The sequence below is a fragment of the Leptosomus discolor genome, chromosome 1 (assembly GCF_034619465.1).
Source record: "Leptosomus discolor isolate bLepDis1 chromosome 1, bLepDis1.hap2, whole genome shotgun sequence".
Lineage (NCBI taxonomy): Eukaryota > Metazoa > Chordata > Aves > Leptosomiformes > Leptosomidae > Leptosomus > Leptosomus discolor.
In genome coordinates, this window is record NC_141391.1 from 135,447,359 (window position 1) to 135,465,614 (window position 18,256).

An 18,256-nucleotide genomic window follows, 5' to 3' on the forward strand; every position below is an offset into this window, starting at 1 on the left:
TTTTCGGAGAGGAGAGGAGAGACATGTTCCCTTAAAATAGAAACAGTGTTTTTTTCCACTAGTTCAAAAAGACCCATGCTTACACCAACTATACATGATTACATCTTGATGGTTTTGAATCATTTAGGAGGGAGTGATGTGAGAAAAGACTGTATATGAAGTGATGGAAAGAGAGAGTGAGAGTTCCAGAAACCCATTTGGCCTTCTAACTCTCCTTTATGGACTAAAGTCTTAAAAAAAAAAAAAAAAACAAATAAGGAAAGTGGGTTTTGGTTTGGGGTTGTATTTTTTGGGGTTTGTGTTTTTGTTGTTGGTTGGTTTTTTTTTTTTTTTTTTTTCCGTTTCAGAGCCTAAATATGTTGCTCTAAATGATGGTGAGAAGTTCAGGGGGAAGGAATGGAAACTGATTCAATCAGAGGACACAAGTTCTGTTTCACATTAGGATCAGTCATATGGCTGCTATGTAGGTTGCCATGAAACATACCTTATCAGTATCCAGTTAACAATATCCACATCTGCATACTGATCATTTTGTGGCTGATAGTAGAGCAACAATGATTTAGATATTTTGCGTATAAATTGTACCTGAGTGGCACTTCTGAGTAATCTGTTCCATGACTACCAAAGGTTCATTTTTTTCCCCTAAACCTTTTTGTTTCTGCATCTAACACTGTTACCAATGTTGAAAGTAGGAAGGGAAAAGATCAGTAATATAAGAGCACAAAACCGAATTTTTTTCATTATAATCTAGTGTTGTAAGTCCCATTGAATGTAACAGAAGAGGAGAAAAGGCTATATCACAGAATAGAAACATTATTTTCAATTGGCCTGTATAGGTTTGTAAAGCCTATCTGTGTCAAACTTTGAAGGAATTTTCTAAGTTGGTATAAAGCACAAAACCAATAGCGTAGCTCTTAGCAGGAAATGTCAGGACTGTGCACGCACAGAATCTCATGTCTGTCTGTTCTGAAATGTATTTTTAGGTTTTAGAAGGGCTTTAAGTTTCAATTCAAACCTGTGGGGCTTTTGGTTTTTAATTTCTTTTCCAAAACAGAAGACAGAAATGCTGTTGTCAAAATATCCTGCAGCAAACACATGGGTCATGAACAAGGAGTTAAAGGCAACTCAGGCTAAGTAGTGACTTAGGAACAACAGCTCTGGTCCTCATAACTACTTTTACAGTAAAGTATTGTAACATTCTTTTAAAAGGTATTCTATTACTTTTAATTTTATTTGAATTAAATCTAATGCATCATTAATGTAATCTAAATTCAGTCATTAAACTGTTACAAAGCTTGGTAGATGGAGCAGGTTAGAATTTGAGTTACATTTTTATAGCTCCAACTGTGGTTGCAGTCACATTAGCCCCAAAACATCTAAAACCGATATATATCTCCTTTGTCTTCCTTTTAGGTGAATAGGCTATGTAAGCTCATACACACAAGCATTATACATCCACAACACAGATTATACTGCTTTAGCTATGCTCATGAGAACCAGCAAAGCTTTCGTACCTGTGTAAGTCCATTTTGGGGCACTCCTTAGAAACTTTGCTCTGCTTTGGCCAAATAGGATTTTTTTTTATATTAATAAAAAGAATGTTTTTAATCTTCATTTTCTCCTACATTCTGAAGGGCGAGAGATCACACAAGAAGAGACAGAATGGTGGCTGAAAACAGGCTTTGAAGCTGTATTGAAAGAAGTAACTTCCTTTCTTTTATCTGTTTTTCAGCCTTCCTCAGAGCCGTAGCACAGTGTATGTACACTTCTGGAGGCAGGCAAAGTTAATACAGGATGCAACCCACTGTATTAAACCAGTTCTTTCCTTAACTCAGAGGGACTTGCTCATCAATGGCAGGTGATATCACATACGCAGACGTGGCAATGCTACCAAGGGAAAGACCACACGTTCCTTCTCGGACATCTGTTCCAGGTAAAACCTCTAACCAGTTCTTCTCTAATCTGTTTTCTCTCATGTGCTCTCTCTTACTCTTTCATTTTTAAAATTGTTACTGGATAATACTAGAAGAATGCTATAAAATGCTGCATGCAGAAGTCACAGGAAGGGTGAAAAGTTGCAGATGGTGGAAAAGATCCTCACGAGATACAAATCAGCAAAGCTACTCCGAAGTAAGTATCTCGATGGAGCAGTGTCTCAGTTCTGTCCCCTTGTTTTAAGTAACAGAATGAGAAACAAAAATTGCTCATATTTTAATAATGAGTTTGTCTTTTTTTTTATATGAACAACATGATCAAAACCCTGTTAGAATATGCTCCACCAAATTGCTACCTAGTCCAAAAATTAGATCAACGCATTTTATGATGTCTTCATGAAAAAAGAGTAGTAAAATAATTACTAAATCAGAAAACTAGTGGCAATCAAAACTGCAGTCACTGTCACTGAAGGAAGTACTGAATGAATGCTAAGATTCTTCTGCTCTTCCTCTTTAATTTTCCAGTAGTGATTTTCCCAGAACGACATTATCAATCTGCGATCCCGTCATACATTTATTACAAAAGACAAATGATTAAGTCAATATTAAGGATAAGAAGATGATTTAAACCAAATTTTTTAAGGACTAAAATTTCCAGTACTTGCAAAAGATGTAATTCATTGATGAAAGCATTCTGTCAAAATTCTGGATCACAGCTAATGTGAATGACAACTTCTCACTATGAGCAAATAGGAAATGCTTGTGGTCAGAGTAAGATGATATTTTCATGCTTTCATGTAATGTATTTAATTACTTAAGGAAACAACATTTTGTAATGAGCATTTTTAGAAGACGATCTACTTACAAAGTAGACTAACAGTGATGATGGTGCTCCGAATGCATGCACTTACATGCTGAAATTTTTTTTTTTAAAGTATTTTTACAAGATCTGTACCTAAAAACCAAAAATGTGTTCACATTATTATATATCTAATGGAAAATACTACCTTAGACTATACGTTCATGCATCCATGAACATTTTTTGTGTTACTGTAACCCACACAACACAAAGCACAGAGAGTTTGCCTAGAGTTTTACCCAGTTTCTAAGGTGACATAATTTATTTGCAAAGAGAGGGAGACAAACATCAAATCTTAACAGCCAAAAATGTTCTTTGATCACACTGTTTAAAGGTAAAGCTTGAATTTGAATAGGCCAGGCTTTAATTTCCAATGAAAGTTCTTACTAAAACTTTGTCAAATAGATTTTAGCACTCTATATTTTCTCACATGAAGCTACTTAACACAGTAATTAAGTAATTTTTCAATCTCCTTTTGCCTTTAAATCTTTCACTCTAACTTTCTGAAGAACTCTAATTATTTTTGTGCATGTTTTTCTGTCCATTCTCCAGTGTTTCCATCTCCTTTAAAAAATATATGGGCCCCAGAGATGCACCTGGTATTACTACAAGTCTCAGTTATGTGTCTCAGTTATACAGAGACAAAAAATCCCTTAAATAAACTTTCCTTCACTATTTATACCTCCCCATTTTCCCCTACCCTTATATCTGGTTGTACTCAAACACATCTTGTTTGACTGGGCTTGAACTTACAGGACTGTCATTAATGGCCGTCTTTATTTATCGTTTTGTTAACCTTTCTGTTATTTTCAGATTTTATTATCAATTACTTTTCTGCTTTGACACAAACAGAAAAAGCACCAAATAGTGTTAAGCAATATCAGTATAGAACATGCTGGAAGCATCTCCCTGATAACAATTATTTCTGTCTTCATCATTAACATATACTAACATGGGTTTTATTGCCATTAAAATAGACAAAAACTTGAGCTATCTTACCATGCTTTAAAAATTAAGATGAATTTTTAATTAAAAGGAACAAGCAATTTCAGTTGCTTGTTCCTTCCTTGAAATTTTAATGGTTTGATCAAAATTCACACATACTTACCCAGCTGGTGAGTGTTCTTTTATTACAAGAAATTCTTCAAAAAAAAAGTCACCTTTACCATAGGAAGAATGGTAGAAAATGCAATTTTTCCACAGAATTTGTTATGTAATTTTAAAAAACTTGTTAGGAAATTCAGGAAAAAATCTTGAAATGTTACAGGCATGTTGAGCAATGTTCACAGAATATTGAACTCGGTGTAAGTATGGCAACAATTAGTGTTAAGGTTCCCCACTGTATAGTGGACCCCACGCTGAGGTGCCCTGCATTTCTTTACAGCTAAGGGAGGAGAGTCTGGGATCCTAGCATGGTGAGCTAGGAACTGCCCAAAGTAGCTAACACGAAAGAGCAACGACGCAAGGTGCTGCTCAGTCAGCCATTTCTGGGAGTTAGATCCTTCTCTGCAAGCTAAAAGGAGCTCTCTCCTACATGGACTGGGCTTAAGGCTGCTTTGGACAGGACAGCTTCCACATACCAAACACACTTAGAGCGTGTCCCACTCTACATGAAGAGGCTTCAATGCTTCCTCCAGTTTGGAGCAGGAATTCGAAGTTGATTCTCGAAGTGAGGGTCTCAGCTGTCCATGGCAAGCATCACAAGCTCTCCCTCTGGCACTATCCCGACTCTGTGACACATTGAAATGTCTGCTGGAAGATACCTAGTACATACAACCCTCCCTTTACCAGGTTTTATGCCGGTCTTATCTTGGCCAGGGGTGTCTGACTATCCGCAGAAAAAGAAGCATCTTCAAGATGGGCATGAGTGAAAGCACTGCATGGGTAAAACTGTCACCTGGAGGAGGGAGAGCAGGGTTTAATCACCACTGCCAATTCTGCAGATGAATGCTCTGGTGGCGGATTCCCACACTCTACACAAGACTTCAAATCACTAGGCTCTGGGAAAGTGGGACATGCCCATATCATCCTGGATGCATCATGTGCTAGTTTCAGACCATTAGATGCAATTTACTGGAGTGGATATGAAAAAAACCACTAGCGGAGGGCATAGCTAATTTGCCCTACTAAAGTACAGCCACTGTCAAGATCTGGTGCACAGGAAATGTAAACATGTGGGGAGCTGAACTTCTCCCAAGGTTCTCTAGTAGTTCAGTGGGTGTTTTAAATATGTAAAATATGGATTTGAGAATGAAAGTCCCTTTACAGCACCCACATCTTTTTTTTTTTTGTTTAGCTTTTCCTTATCTGTGAGAAAAGGATTTGATTTGATCAAATTATGCAGTTTCTTGGAGTTCTCCCAATTACTGTTCTTATCTCAAAGTCTATTCAATGTATTTTCTGAGGATAAAGAAAATATATAAAAATCACTGGTGTCACAGTTGCAAAGAATGTACAAGTTTGCAGTCTAATGATAAGGAAAGCTTACTCATTGAAAACTTGATAGACCAGACAAACTGTGTTAAATAATGTTTAACACAACATAGCAATAAAAAAAGTCTGCTGCTGTAAGTTTGGGAGGCTGCACCCAGAAAAGTGATCAAAATCAAATTGTTGTGATCCTGTTCCAATGGGAAAACCAACACCAGGTTGTTACACAACCAGTTGGGCTTCAGCTGGCAGTCAGGTGCTCTGAATTACAAGGATGAGGTGATTCTTGGGAGCTCTAGCAGAGCATGCTGAGAAGGAGTTAATAGGTGGTACTATCCGTGCACATGCTTTGGTGGGCTAGCAGGTGCTATAATGGTGCATGTGCTTCAAAACAGACATTCAAAAGTAGAAAAGTGTTCCAAAAATACAAGCAAGGATAAATACAGCCTGGAATTCCATTTTCTAATGAAAGATTCAGGCAGTTTTCGCTTCCTAGTTTACTCAAGAATAATTTGAGAGTCAGATGATTATGGTTCATAAATGGTTCCATACAAGACCTTTTCTCTAGCAGAAAAACAAAGAAGAGTTCAACTCCATCACCAAACTAGCCTCCAAGCAGGCTGATACTTCTTGTTCCCCTCCTTAGCCTCCTTGGTCCCTTCAGGTCCTGACCAGATCCACCCTCTGCCAGACCCTCTCCAGCTTCCTCCAATCCCCCCTGAATGGGGTGGTCCATATCTGGACACAATGTTCCAGGTGTGGCTGCAGCAGCAGCAAGTGGACCATCGCAGGAACTTCCCTGCTCTGCAGGCCAGGGCTCTCCTAACGCAGCCCCCCTGGCAGCTTGCATGAGCTGTGATGATGAGGGTGCACCACAGGCTCATACTCAACCTGGTGCCACGTTGATCGCAAGAGCCTGATGGATGTAAAGCCTGAATCTGTGGAGTGAATGACCTGCCAGAACCACTCCCTATCTGCACATTCAATTAGTAGAAGCTTCCAGTAAATTAAGATGTCTTACTGCACTTGATAATTTGCATAAAGAAATGAAGTGAAATTTCAGTTTTAGTAAGTGACAGAGATCTCCACCTAGAACCAGGGCTCCTTGTTGCTAAACTAGGTAAGTGTGCGTAAGCATCTGGCAAAATTAAGGTTATATGCTATTTTAAAACTGCTGTTAACACTTGCTGACTTCTGGGGACTTCACATTCGAATGATCATGCACCAATACACACTGTAATCGAAGTAATCCTTTTTTTTTAAACATTAATTTTGCATGGATAATATTTTTTTTCATACAGTCTGAGATTCTTTAAAGGAAGAAATTCTAAGAAGAAAAACTTGTACGAGCATTTCTTCTTGCAAACAGTTTCTTATCTATACAGTTAAATATAATTTACAAATTTTCTGTAGTTCATTAAACTAATAAATTGTAATAAAGCAAACAGCAAAGTGTTTTAGGTCAGATTCTCTAAAGCATAGAACATCTTACCTGTATGAATAAACCTTATTTGCCAATCAGGTCCTCAGTATTTTTCTTACTGTAAAACCTCTCCACACTTCAGCAATTCTCATATCAAATGCTACCTCATTTTAGCCTAATAAGACTCTCTTCTGCCAAGTTTTCCCCTCATCAGTGAGATTTTATACAACACAAATTGCTTACTTCTTTTTAAAAGCCACAGTAATCAAACTAAGGCTGTAGCACAGAAGCTTGTTCTTGATTCAGATCAATAAAATCTCACCATTTATGGAAAGAAGATCAGTCTACCAAAAGTCCAAATATCTCCCATAAAACTAGCTAGTAGGTCTCAAAATATCCAGCTAAAACAAAACTGAAAATGTGTTCAGAAAGAATACATATGCATCTAACTTGCATTATGCTATTTTAACGGCTTTTTTGTTTTGTTTTGGCAATATGCATCTGGAAAGGGTTTCCAACCATCAGGTCCATTCCTCTGCTATTACAGCTATCATGTAATATCCTGTCGTAAACATTCACAAGTCAGGAATGCCCCCAAGAATCACCTTGCTGTAGAAGCATTTCTCTGAGTGGCTGTTTCCCCTTTGGGGTCTCCCTGTTCCACAAAGCAGTTACGGCTGTGATGTCCCTTAAGCCCTCCTGACACAGCTTAGCAACAAATGGGATGTTTATGGACAATACCCAAGTCTTACCCATCCTTCAGTCTGTCTGTGTGCCTCTTGGTCCAGTCACACAGGACCCAAGTAGTTCAAGCAAAGATTCTGGAAGAGGTTTTTAGTTACTCCCTGACAGCAGCAGGAAATGATAAGTCATCATCTTGCCTGTTGTTTCTTGAAAAAAAAAAGCTGAACTAGCAGCTCTGGAAGCACATGCCCCTTTTCATACACACTTGCTCTTCTATGTAATTCTTTATTGTTTCTCCATTTAATGGCTTGCACAACCACAAATGTCAGCATTTACCTACTCTTTACAGGAAACATGATCACATATGCTGAGCTGCGTGTGAAGCCGAAACCCAACGGGAGCAGCAGATCAGAGACTTCCGCTTCTGGTACTGTGCTATTTTGTTTGATTGTTGGTTACTAATTATAGATTTAGTCTTTCCTATTACCCAACAGTAAAACCTGTTATCAAGAGTCTTTACGTACAAGCTCTCAATAAAGAACTGATCTATCACTTTGTATGTTTTTTTTCCACTGGGTTCTCAGATTATACACTTTCCTTGTAAAAATAATATTGAAAGAGATTTAAAAATAATTTTTAAAAATGCCTTTGTGCCCTACATTGAAAATTTGTACTGAAGGACATATGCCAGACAAGGTCAGGCCCACAGAACTCTGTGAGCTGAATGGGGGTGTTACAAAATACATCTCAGGCAGCTGGAGAATGGGGCAGTTGCTCTTCTGTCATGCAGGCAAGGTCAGGAAAACAGCAGTTATGAAAGTGCAACCTTGTGGCTTGTGGAAATGGCACCTCAACCCCAAATTTCCTCTGGTTCTGCCTCTTCCTGAATGTTTCAGTCTCATGAGCTGATGAATGTCAAACAGCTGGAGAGATGCTTGGTCAGATGTACTTCACTGTGTTATGCTGTCGGTATGGGATTTTTTTGCCTTTTCTGTGCATTCAGGTAAGTTAGCTTTCAGGCACATTAACACAGGAGAGTGTGACCAGAGAGGAAGAACATAGCACAGACCATCCCTGATACTTTCCCTAAGTTCTGCAGCATCTTGCAGGGTGTGGGTGGGTAGGTGGGAGGAGGCAACACTTGAAAAAATTAACTCAAAGGAGAAAGAGAGAATTCTTAATGGAATGATCGATTGAAGATACTTGCTCTATCTGACAAAATAATCTTTCAATCACTTTCATGTATGCAAAATGGATGCAAATTTTTAATAAGTACAATGTCCCCACATACTTCAAACAGCAGACTGATTTTAGTCTGATTTCTCTGTTATTTCCACATAAGAAACTGTCATACATAAAGACAGTGTTAATTTTAATAGTGCAAAGACCTTAAGCCGCTCTTCCTCCTGTCTCCCTCCAGGCTGCCGACATGGGTGCTCACCCTGGTTCTACGTGGCGCTGGTCCTGGGAGTCCTTGTGCTTGTCCTGCTAGGCGTCATAGCTGTACTAGCCAAGCAATGTGAGTAGATCCTACCATCTGCTTCATCTCTTTGTTGCAGACATGGTTAAGCTTCACAAGCAGAGTGATGCCAAAAGAAAAACTCCCTCAGTGTTGCACTAAAGGTGTCAAGTTATACACAAATACAGGAAAATAAATGCAGTATTACAAAGGGAACATTCGCTACCTGTAATTTAACATATATAGCGCAGATGAAGGGGAGCTGCTGCAGTCTACCTTGTCACCAGTGATGCTGAAAAGGTTGTAGAAGCAGATTTCAAATCATCGTGACAATCAAAACATTTAGCCTTCCCAACTCACAAGTTAAAAGTTGCATCCATGATGATACTTTGAGACCATTCAACTTAATTACTTTGTAGGTTTGAACAAATAGAATAAAGATCAGACTTGAAATCATTTCATTTAATCAGACTTCCCTGGTACCAGTAATATAATCCACAGCGTGCTCCAGTTACACAAGAACTGTTCCAGGGAAGATATTAACTTCCTAAGAGAAAACAGTCTTGAAAAACTTCAGAAAAAACGTGTACCTCCCAACCCTCCCTAAAATCTCACCAAAATACCATGTATTCTTTATATACCCAACTATCAAAAATGGCAAACTTATTTTCTTTTCCTGTAGTGTCCATATTATTCAGCAGCTACTCCCTTTGCCAGACAGTTACACTCACTGAGTATGTTCATAACTGACTGTGTATACACTCCAACGTATACACACACACATATCCTCACATTAACAGTATAACATGGGATACAGAGACTGCATATCCTTGACCCTGTTTAACACAGGATATGAAGACTGTATATCCTTGACCCTGTTGTTAACCATAATCCTTCCTCCCCTCCTTTTTTTTTTTGTAAGTTTTGAAGGGCAGAGCAGGAAAATCAGAAAGTTTGTCCCAGTATGGTCTAAATAGCACAGGCAATCACATGTCTTCAGAGAAGACTGTCTCGGCGGTGGTCCTGAAATGGCTCATGGAGGAACTGTGTGAAGATGCACACGGTGAGGAAAGTTAGTCGTTTCACAGAATAGAGGGTGTGTTGCGTGCCTACTTCTGTTGTCTCTGTTCCCATTTACATGACACCCTGTAGTTTACGGGAAATCACTGGTACTACCCAAGGAGCATGGTATTCCTTCATAGAAGTGATGACAGGATCTAAACTAACATTTTAACGATAATAGTTTTGCTCCTCTTGCAGTATAAATAGTTCCTGGTACTTTCTTTACATTTCTTTCTGCCAGGAGCTGCTGTCAGAAATGCCATATGTCATAGAATCTCCCCTTGTCCTGGAGAACACTTTCGCAAAGATGGGAGGCAATTTAGCTTTCCTATCCTTTTGCAAGGATAAGGCAGGGGAAGACCTTCCTAGTCTTTTTATTGTGGATCTATTATTTGTTGGCAAATACTAATGCTTTTCTAAGGACTGATTGTAATGATGTTACTTTGAGGGAGCTAAGACAGGAAATGTGGGGGATGTTCCTCCCAGATGCTCTTCATGAAATTGGAAGCAGACCTGGGCACAGCAGTGTTCCCCTTATTTAACACAGTTCCTACTCCAGCTCCATGGACATAGTTTGGACGTCATCTAAGTGCTTGTGCTTTCCAGTCACACCATGTGTCAAATCCACACACTCCACTCCACGGCACATCACATGGTGTCTCCTCATAAGGGCTGCATGTAGGAGGACAAAAAGTGTCCTTACAGCCCTCTAGGTCCTCCTGGTGCTCTCCACCAGGCAGGTGCACAGGGAGGTGGAGAGCCCGATGATGTACAGTGGGAGTGCAGAAGTGCACAGCACCATAGCAAGGGAGTGGGAAGATGAGGAGAGGAATAGCACTGGAGCCTTCAAACCTCTCTCCACATGCAGTGAACACATGCTTGGGAGTGGGGACTGGCTGCTTTCGGACCAGCCAGCCAGGCATACCAACAAAAAGTGCTGCAAGGCAATCTGAACAAGTCATGGTATGAACTAACGGTTCCCTCTCTCCACCCACAGGAATGATATGCGAGTTGTGTCCTCCCGGGTGGCAACTACATAGGGGCAGATGTTACTACTTCTCTGAGGAGGCTGTAAGCTGGAATGACAGTCGGAGAAACTGTCTGGCCAGGAAATCCCAACTTCTTATCATTGAAGACGAAATTGAGATGGTGAGCCTTGCAGCAGCCCTAAAACTGTGCAACAGGCATCTGCCTTAGCCAAACATTTTCCCAAACGAACATGGCCTAGGTGTCAGGTGTACATGCAGGCAAGCAAGACTCTCATCAAGTCCACAGCATCTGACTCTGCACGGATAGGAGCTTGTTTTGAGAGTGTCAACAGAGTAGAGTTGAAGAGGAGAAGCACAAGAAGTGCAAGTGTGGAAGCCAGAGTAGTTTTGACCAGGAAGAGCAAATGCTGGGGACTTCCCACCCATTTCTGTTACTTGGTTCTGGGAAAACAGGTCTGATGCAACCACTAAATGGAAGTTCACAGCCAAACCTCCTTTTCATTTTCCTTTGGGAAAATGAATATCGAATTATCACTGAACGGCTTTTCTAAAAATCTCATCAGTTCTGGAGGAACAGTTCTTTTACCTTAAAGACCAGGCTCTGCAACGTGGCTGATTAGGGTGAGGAGCACCACTGAGGGTTTTTTTGACAGTTGACAGGAAGCTAGTCAGCCTGAGAGCCAGCCTGAATCAAAAACTCTGTGGCTGGTCAAACGCGTTTGGGCCGTTGTAATGGGCTGCTTTGCCATGGCTGGATCCCTGCCCTTGCTCACCATGTGAGGGACTGCATAAAAAGCTGTGCATGAGACAGGACAGTGATCTGAGCACAGCAGAAAAGCTCTGTTGTTGGGTAACATGTTTCTACTTGTTCCACAGGAATTTATTGACAATAAAGAGAAAGATACCAAATATATCTGGATTGGGTTGAAGATTCAGGACATGAAGAAACAATGGAGCTCAGACGAAGATCCCCGAGTAAAAGAAAACAGGTGATGATTTGTGGGGGGAGGGTGTCTTTGGCAATAGCAAAGGTACGGAACTCTGCATGGAAATACAAGTCTGAATCCAAGCTAATTTCCCAAAGCACAGATCCAGTCCTGCAGCCTCAGGCACCTCTTCAGGGTCTATTTCACAGCCAGTTCCAGGTTAACTGGTTCCTGTTGGGCACCTTTGGAAACAGATTTGTTTTCTGCCTGCAAGACCAACCACATCCACAGTTCATGTATGTATTAATGCAGAGGGACATTAACACACACTTCTCCCACTGAAATCACTGTCAACAAACTCTCTCACTTTACAGACCATGTGCTAACTGCCGCCATTGAATGTGACGCCTGTCACATGGCGTGGGTGCTGGGATCTGTGCAGCTGAAGGGTCCTTCTATCTTATCATTACAGTTCAGCATCATGGCTGCATGTGGAGGTTTTCTCCTCCTTCTTACACTAATGTTCCTGAGCATCCCTCCCTCAGCAGCCTGCAGTCTTTGCTGTGGACGCCCATCCCACCTATGCATGAGGCTGTTGAGGAACTGTGCTTCAGTGGATTACTGAATGGGTGTCACTCAAAGCCCTCATTCAGGATTTTATCAATATTTTTATCCAGTACTGAATTTAAAGCTGACAACTCATTGCATTCCTTTTGTTCTCTCACTAGGATAACTATAAACAGAATTGAGACTGACAAGAACTGTGCTGTTTACAGAAGAAAAAACATGATCCAAGCAGATAACTGCCAGACTTTAAAGAAGTGGATCTGTAAGAAGAATGCAACTTTGTTGGTGCTCTGAGCCAAACTGTCAGAAGACCCATTTTACTGATAACACAACGTGATGTAAATAATTTCATGAGACTTGCACAGAAATTTGCATTTTGCTATTCTGTGCTCCGTAAGACTTTGTCTGATGCAAACACGGAACTCAGAAGTTGCCAGGCGTCAGTATGAAGGTCACGCAATAGGACTACAAGTCAGCATGTGTGGATTTGGGGGTGCTGAGCCTTCCCAGACAGATGTTGGCAGCAGCTGCCTCTACGAAAGGGCTGGGAAGAAGAGGTACTCATATGAGGATGAGCATTGTGCACATGAACTGTGTGATGTGCAGGAAGGATGCCATCTGCAGGGGCGGAAGAGTGTGTTGGAGCCCACTGCTGTCGTACATATCCCTCAGGCATCCACTGCTGAGCTGAGGCACTTTTTATTTGGGTTTCAATATTTTACTGTTTTCTGAAGTTTGTGGGTTTTTTCCTTATAGTCTAAATGCGACTTACAGAAGCCATTTGAGGGCTGGGAAAAATGCATTTATTAGACAGTGTCTTATACGTATTCAGAGTGGACCTGCACAGCTACTGGGTATACAGGTACCACACCGAGCACAAAGTGACTTCATAACACTTGTGGTTAATAAGCTGATGTCTCCCATCTTCTTGATGCTAAACCTTGGGATCTGAAAGAAAGCTCTTAACTAGGGAAGGAGCTTGGACCATAAGACAGCATTGCAGTGCAAGGAAATTAAGATTATAGCCTGCCTTTCCACCTATATTTTGTTCCTTTACACTGTAAATTCTTTCAACATGGCACCACAGTTACTGCCTGGAAGGTATGATGATGAGGTGCTGAAGCTAAAGGCTGGTGAAACCGGTGTGCACTCAGTAAATACATTACTTGGGCATTCAAGTGTCATGGATATATGCTATTTTTGGATCTAGAATACAAAAATGCTACAAGCAGTCTGACTTGGTGCCTTTATTAGATTCATATATTTGGAAAAAATGAACAAACATCATTAATTGATTTTTAAGAAATCAGATATGTCATTTGTTTCAGCTTTTAAAAACATCTTAGTCTAATAAATACAATAACTTTTCTAGATCTCTAGCTAGCATGTATCTTTGAAATCAGTGACCAAATGCAAGGCAAATGTTTGCACCATTGTTGAGGTACTTCCAGTGACTTCTGTTGCAACATGAAGGAAATCAAGTAATGTGTAAACAGGGAAATTAAAAAAAAATAACAACATAGGGGACAATGGAAATGGAGATGTAATAATAATGTTTTCCTCCTCTTTGCAAATCACGTACCTCCTCTTGGTTATTGCCAGGGCCCTGAGTGCTCTAATAGGCCTTAATGGTCCTCAGCAGCCACTCCTCCTGAGACTCTTTGGGTCTTCAGCCTCTGCCTGTGCTCTGTAAAAGATGTACCTGCCTCCAGCCCTGTCCCATCTCCTGAATGGGAAATCTGAGTCCTTCCTACATGACCGGTTGGACAATTCAACTGGTAACTGAATCAACTTTTTCTCTGAAAAAAGTATCAAACACGTCTGATGTGGAACCTAATATTCAGAAAGCTCAAAGTTAGTCCCCTTTCTAAACTGAATCTCTAGTCTCATATTCTCAGACTGCAGGGCAAAGCAGCTGAGGCATTCTCACGCTTACACACTGCTGTCTTGTGAAGGTGTAAAATCTACTTCTCTGTGCTTACAGACAGGGTTGCTAACGTAAATTTTCATTTTACCATAATTCAATTTCAGGTAGGATCTCTTCAAATGCCCTTGAAGTTGTGCTTTCCACTATAAGGAGCTGAATTCTCACTTCATTTCATAGATCCTTTTGGGGCCTGTCAGGGGTAAGATGCTACGTTCACAGAGTTTTGCTATAATTGTATGTGCTTCTATGTTAGCCATGTGGGGTTAGCTGTGTTTGGAGAAAAAAAGAAAACAAAACCTAACATTAAAATTCAAGGTGCTACTCTAACAAAAATGCACAAACTGGAATTAAAGTCCTTTTTAGCAATGGGAGAAACAAACCCAACGTGGCTTTTGAAATGTAGAGCCTTTAGCTCACCTTTGCTATAATACACATAATTAATGCAGCTACAGTTTCCCAGGTATGTCGTCTCATACCTGCATTAGATGGAGGGCTGTGGTTCATGTCTAGCAACTTGCAATGAGTAACCAACAGATACGCTTGCACATGAGCTCTTGGTATAAGAGTTTTAGCACGCACATGACTGCAGCTGTGGAACAAAATGCTCGTGAGCAATATGGTAACATCAACAGACTGACTCCCCTCCATCTACGGACACCAATGGGTAACGCCTCAATTACAGACAGACAAAGATGCCAGGAAGGTAGTAGGTGTGTATAAGTGAGAGTTGAAAAGGTGTAGAGATCTTCAGTGGAAAGAGGCACCAAGAACATGATGCAGTCTGCTGTGTTCCACAGGCACAGGATGATGGTTCTTCAGAAGGACTTTGGGGCTAAAGATCAAAAAGTAAATTGTACCTTCAGTTTGGCTGACATCCTTTCAAATGAAAAAACAACACAGATCCACCCTACAGAATGCAGCATCAGCAGATAAAGACTCATTTGAAAAACTGCTGCTGTTCTCATGTTAAAAAAAAAACCACACACAAAAAAAATCCACCAAACTCAGTGCAGCACATGTGTGCAGAAGAGGATTTGTTCGTTCAGAGAAGCAAAGGCAAGGAAAGAGTTTGAAAGTAGTAAGATATATCCATCTATATCTATAATGTATATATCTCTACCTATAATATGTATATTTTACAGATACATTCCCCACTGAGAAAATGTAACTTCAGGGTACTTAAAGCATGTCCTTCTCTATGCGCTGGAGACAACTGCTGAATTGCTCTTTTTATGGCAGATGTTTCTCAAGCCATGCAGAATTTAACAAGAAAAACTCCTGAGCTGACCTCTCTCAAATTGGCTGTGGTGTTTAGATTTTAACAATAATCATGAAACATTTAGTATTCCAGTATTCTCGCTGTTACTAATGTCATAAAACATGTTTTTGCAGGGCCTTACTGAAGCTCTTACTCACACTTTTAGTAGTCACTAAATCTCAAGTACTTCCACTGACTTAAAAAAAAAAAAAGGCCATTGAAGTGAAGTACTTCATCAAACCCCTCTGACTAAAGCGAGTTCACAGCTTGACCCTTCATTTCGTAGCATGACAGACTCTGGATACTAAAGAAGATGACTAATTGCATCCCTTAAGAGTCAGATCACAAAATAGCTTTCATTATAACCTATTGTGCTCACAGTTTCTTCAAAACCTCCTTTAAGAGCCAAAATTTCCCATTTTTGGACTCTTATCTATAGATGACAGATGGAAAAAAAAAATGTAAGAGTGATGTTATTTTGTAGTTAAAGGAAACATTCAGGTAAATCAGCTCATTAAGAAAGGCTAACACACATGGTATGTGTATATTCCTTATCCCTTACAATTTCTATCAAATTTGTGAAATGTACCTCTAGTACGCCCCTAATGCAAATACTCGGAAAACTTTGCAAGAGTGAACTGTGGAAAATTCCACATTTCCCTCCAAAGTTACTGTACCATGTGTGTTTCACTATGCGCCTTTCAGCATTTCCACAGAAGTACTTCAGCATTTCAGTTAAATGCTTTTGTTAAAAGTCTGACACATTTTGAAGTGTGAAAGTGGGTTTCAAGTGTTAGAAAGTGAAATGCATTCTTTTTGGGTCAAATGTCTTGTCTCATGTCAACTCCAATGTTATGATTAAAGATCTTTTCATATTAAAAACCTGAAAGTTTTATTTTGCTTCAGTTTGGTGATTTTTTTCCCCCTCCAACGGTGCCTGAGCTGAAAAATACTTTTAATGGCACAATATTATGACACAAACCACTGTAATTCAGAGGCTCTGTAAAGACATTTATTGACTACCTTTTCAGGACTATTGCACATACCATATCCTTCAGAGCTAGTTAATTTAAAAAAAAACATTGCAGAATAACCAACTCCCCCCAACTAGTTACATATAAATTAACACATAGATTATTAGGCTATTCATACTGTAGAGTCCTGTTACTGTGCCTATAAAGAAGACAAGCAATTAAAAACGTGTAGTTCAGCAAAATTAGTGATAATATATAAATAAACATCTTAAAGTCACAAGTTGTTAACAATATCCACACTGCATGGTCCTGTTACAGTGAAGTCTTATTGTCACAGACAATAATGAAGGCAAAAACAAGACGCCGAACAAAACTAGACAGCAATTAAATTTGCATAAAAAGACACTGAAGGCATAAATAATTACAAATAGGACAAAACCAACCTCTAACGACAACAGTCCAAATAACCTGCCAAACATGGTGCAATTTTACATTCTTAAAAATGAGAAGACGCAATTACCTTCCCCTCCCTGAAATTACAGTGCACTCTAGCGGCTACTCAAAAAAAAGTCTTCACTTTCTCCAAAAAGTCCCACGGAGTCCCATAGGGCTCTCCATAGCAGCCAGATCACATGGAAACAAATCTTCCAGATTTTATTCCGAGCAGGGAAGTATATACTGTGTGTATACACACACACACACACACACTATACAAGCGATTTTCCCATTCGTCCTTCTTTAGAAACCTGATAGGAATAGTCCTTCCAGGAAAACAAGCTGCTTTGCTTCCTCTGGGTGAAATGGCACTTTTAATCTTCAGGTTACCTGCTAGACACGTGCAGACAGAGTTCAGTGGGATTGCACCCTAATTCTGTTCAGGCTCACAGCAATTCAACAGCACCGGGTGCTGCTGCTGAAAATGACACATACACAGAAGAAAACACTGATTGTCCATCCAGAAATATACCACTTGCTCAGAAGCCTCACACTCCAACAGGCACAGGAAACGAGGAAACCAGAGAAACATCCTTTGCTGGTAATTCTCTTATTCTCTACTCATGATTTTGCCTAGTTGCACTGAGGGCTATTTCTAACTTTACAACATTAATGCCTGCAGCTTCACTACTGTTTTTTCAGTTCAAAATTTTTCCCCCATCAGTGCAGATGCTCAGGTAATTACTTGATCTATTCTGACTTTTTTTTTTTTTTTGCTAAGACAAGTGCCGTGGGAAGGAGAACTTCAGGTGCAGTGCAGCTACATAAATCCCAATGATAATACTGTCAAGCTAACTTAACAATATTAATGTAAAATAACACGAACAAAACATTGAATACAATGCAGAGTCACACAAGATGCACCCCATCAAACCAAGAGCAAATCCTGCCAAGATCCCGTCTGAAACAGCAGTGCTTATTTTTGCATCACCCTGTATCTGAGAGGCACTGGCAGACCTTCACGCAGACCCACTTCACAACTCATCCCTGCACACAGAGCTTGGCTAAGGGAAAAGCAGAACAAATACCTCCAACTGCACATCAAAAATGAAAAGAGCAGCTGCTTAGGATCCTACAAGAGTTGAGTTAATGGAAGAAATGCTGATAACACAACAAAAAGAAACCATAGGCTGAGCAGTAGCTAGAAAAATGGGTCAAGGAAATGACTTAACAAGATGCTGAAGTAAGCCTTTTAAATGGTGTCTTTAAAAAACACAGGCTTCCTCCATGGGTGCATGATTATGGCTACCAGAAAAGTCATTCACCTCC

The 18,256-nt window shown here is 40.0% G+C and overlaps 1 protein-coding gene across 1 annotated transcript; it reads left to right on the top strand.

Annotated features, from left to right (window-relative positions):
- Positions 1-1,851: 1,851 nt before the first annotated feature.
- Positions 1,852-12,627, top strand: LOC147416298 (killer cell lectin-like receptor subfamily F member 1). Its single transcript, XM_086465617.1, has 7 exons — positions 1,852-1,933; positions 7,680-7,757; positions 8,751-8,849; positions 9,712-9,852; positions 10,849-11,000; positions 11,717-11,829; positions 12,495-12,627. The coding sequence occupies exons 1-7, from the start codon at positions 1,852-1,854 to the stop codon at positions 12,625-12,627; spliced, it is 798 nt and encodes a 265-aa protein (XP_086321743.1).
- Positions 12,628-18,256: the final 5,629 nt, after the last annotated feature.

What these genes read in the sequence shown, in the direction of transcription:
- LOC147416298 (XM_086465617.1), top strand. Translation starts at nt 1,852, where the DNA reads ATGGCAGGTGATATCACATACGCAGACGTGGCAATGCTACCAAGGGAA. An exon ending in TTCTCGGACATCTGTTCCAG is followed by an intron (nt 1,934 to 7,679) that starts GTAAAACCTCTA and finishes TACTCTTTACAG; the next exon opens with GAAACATGATCACATATGCT. An exon ending in ATCAGAGACTTCCGCTTCTG is followed by an intron (nt 7,758 to 8,750) that starts GTACTGTGCTAT and finishes GTCTCCCTCCAG; the next exon opens with GCTGCCGACATGGGTGCTCA.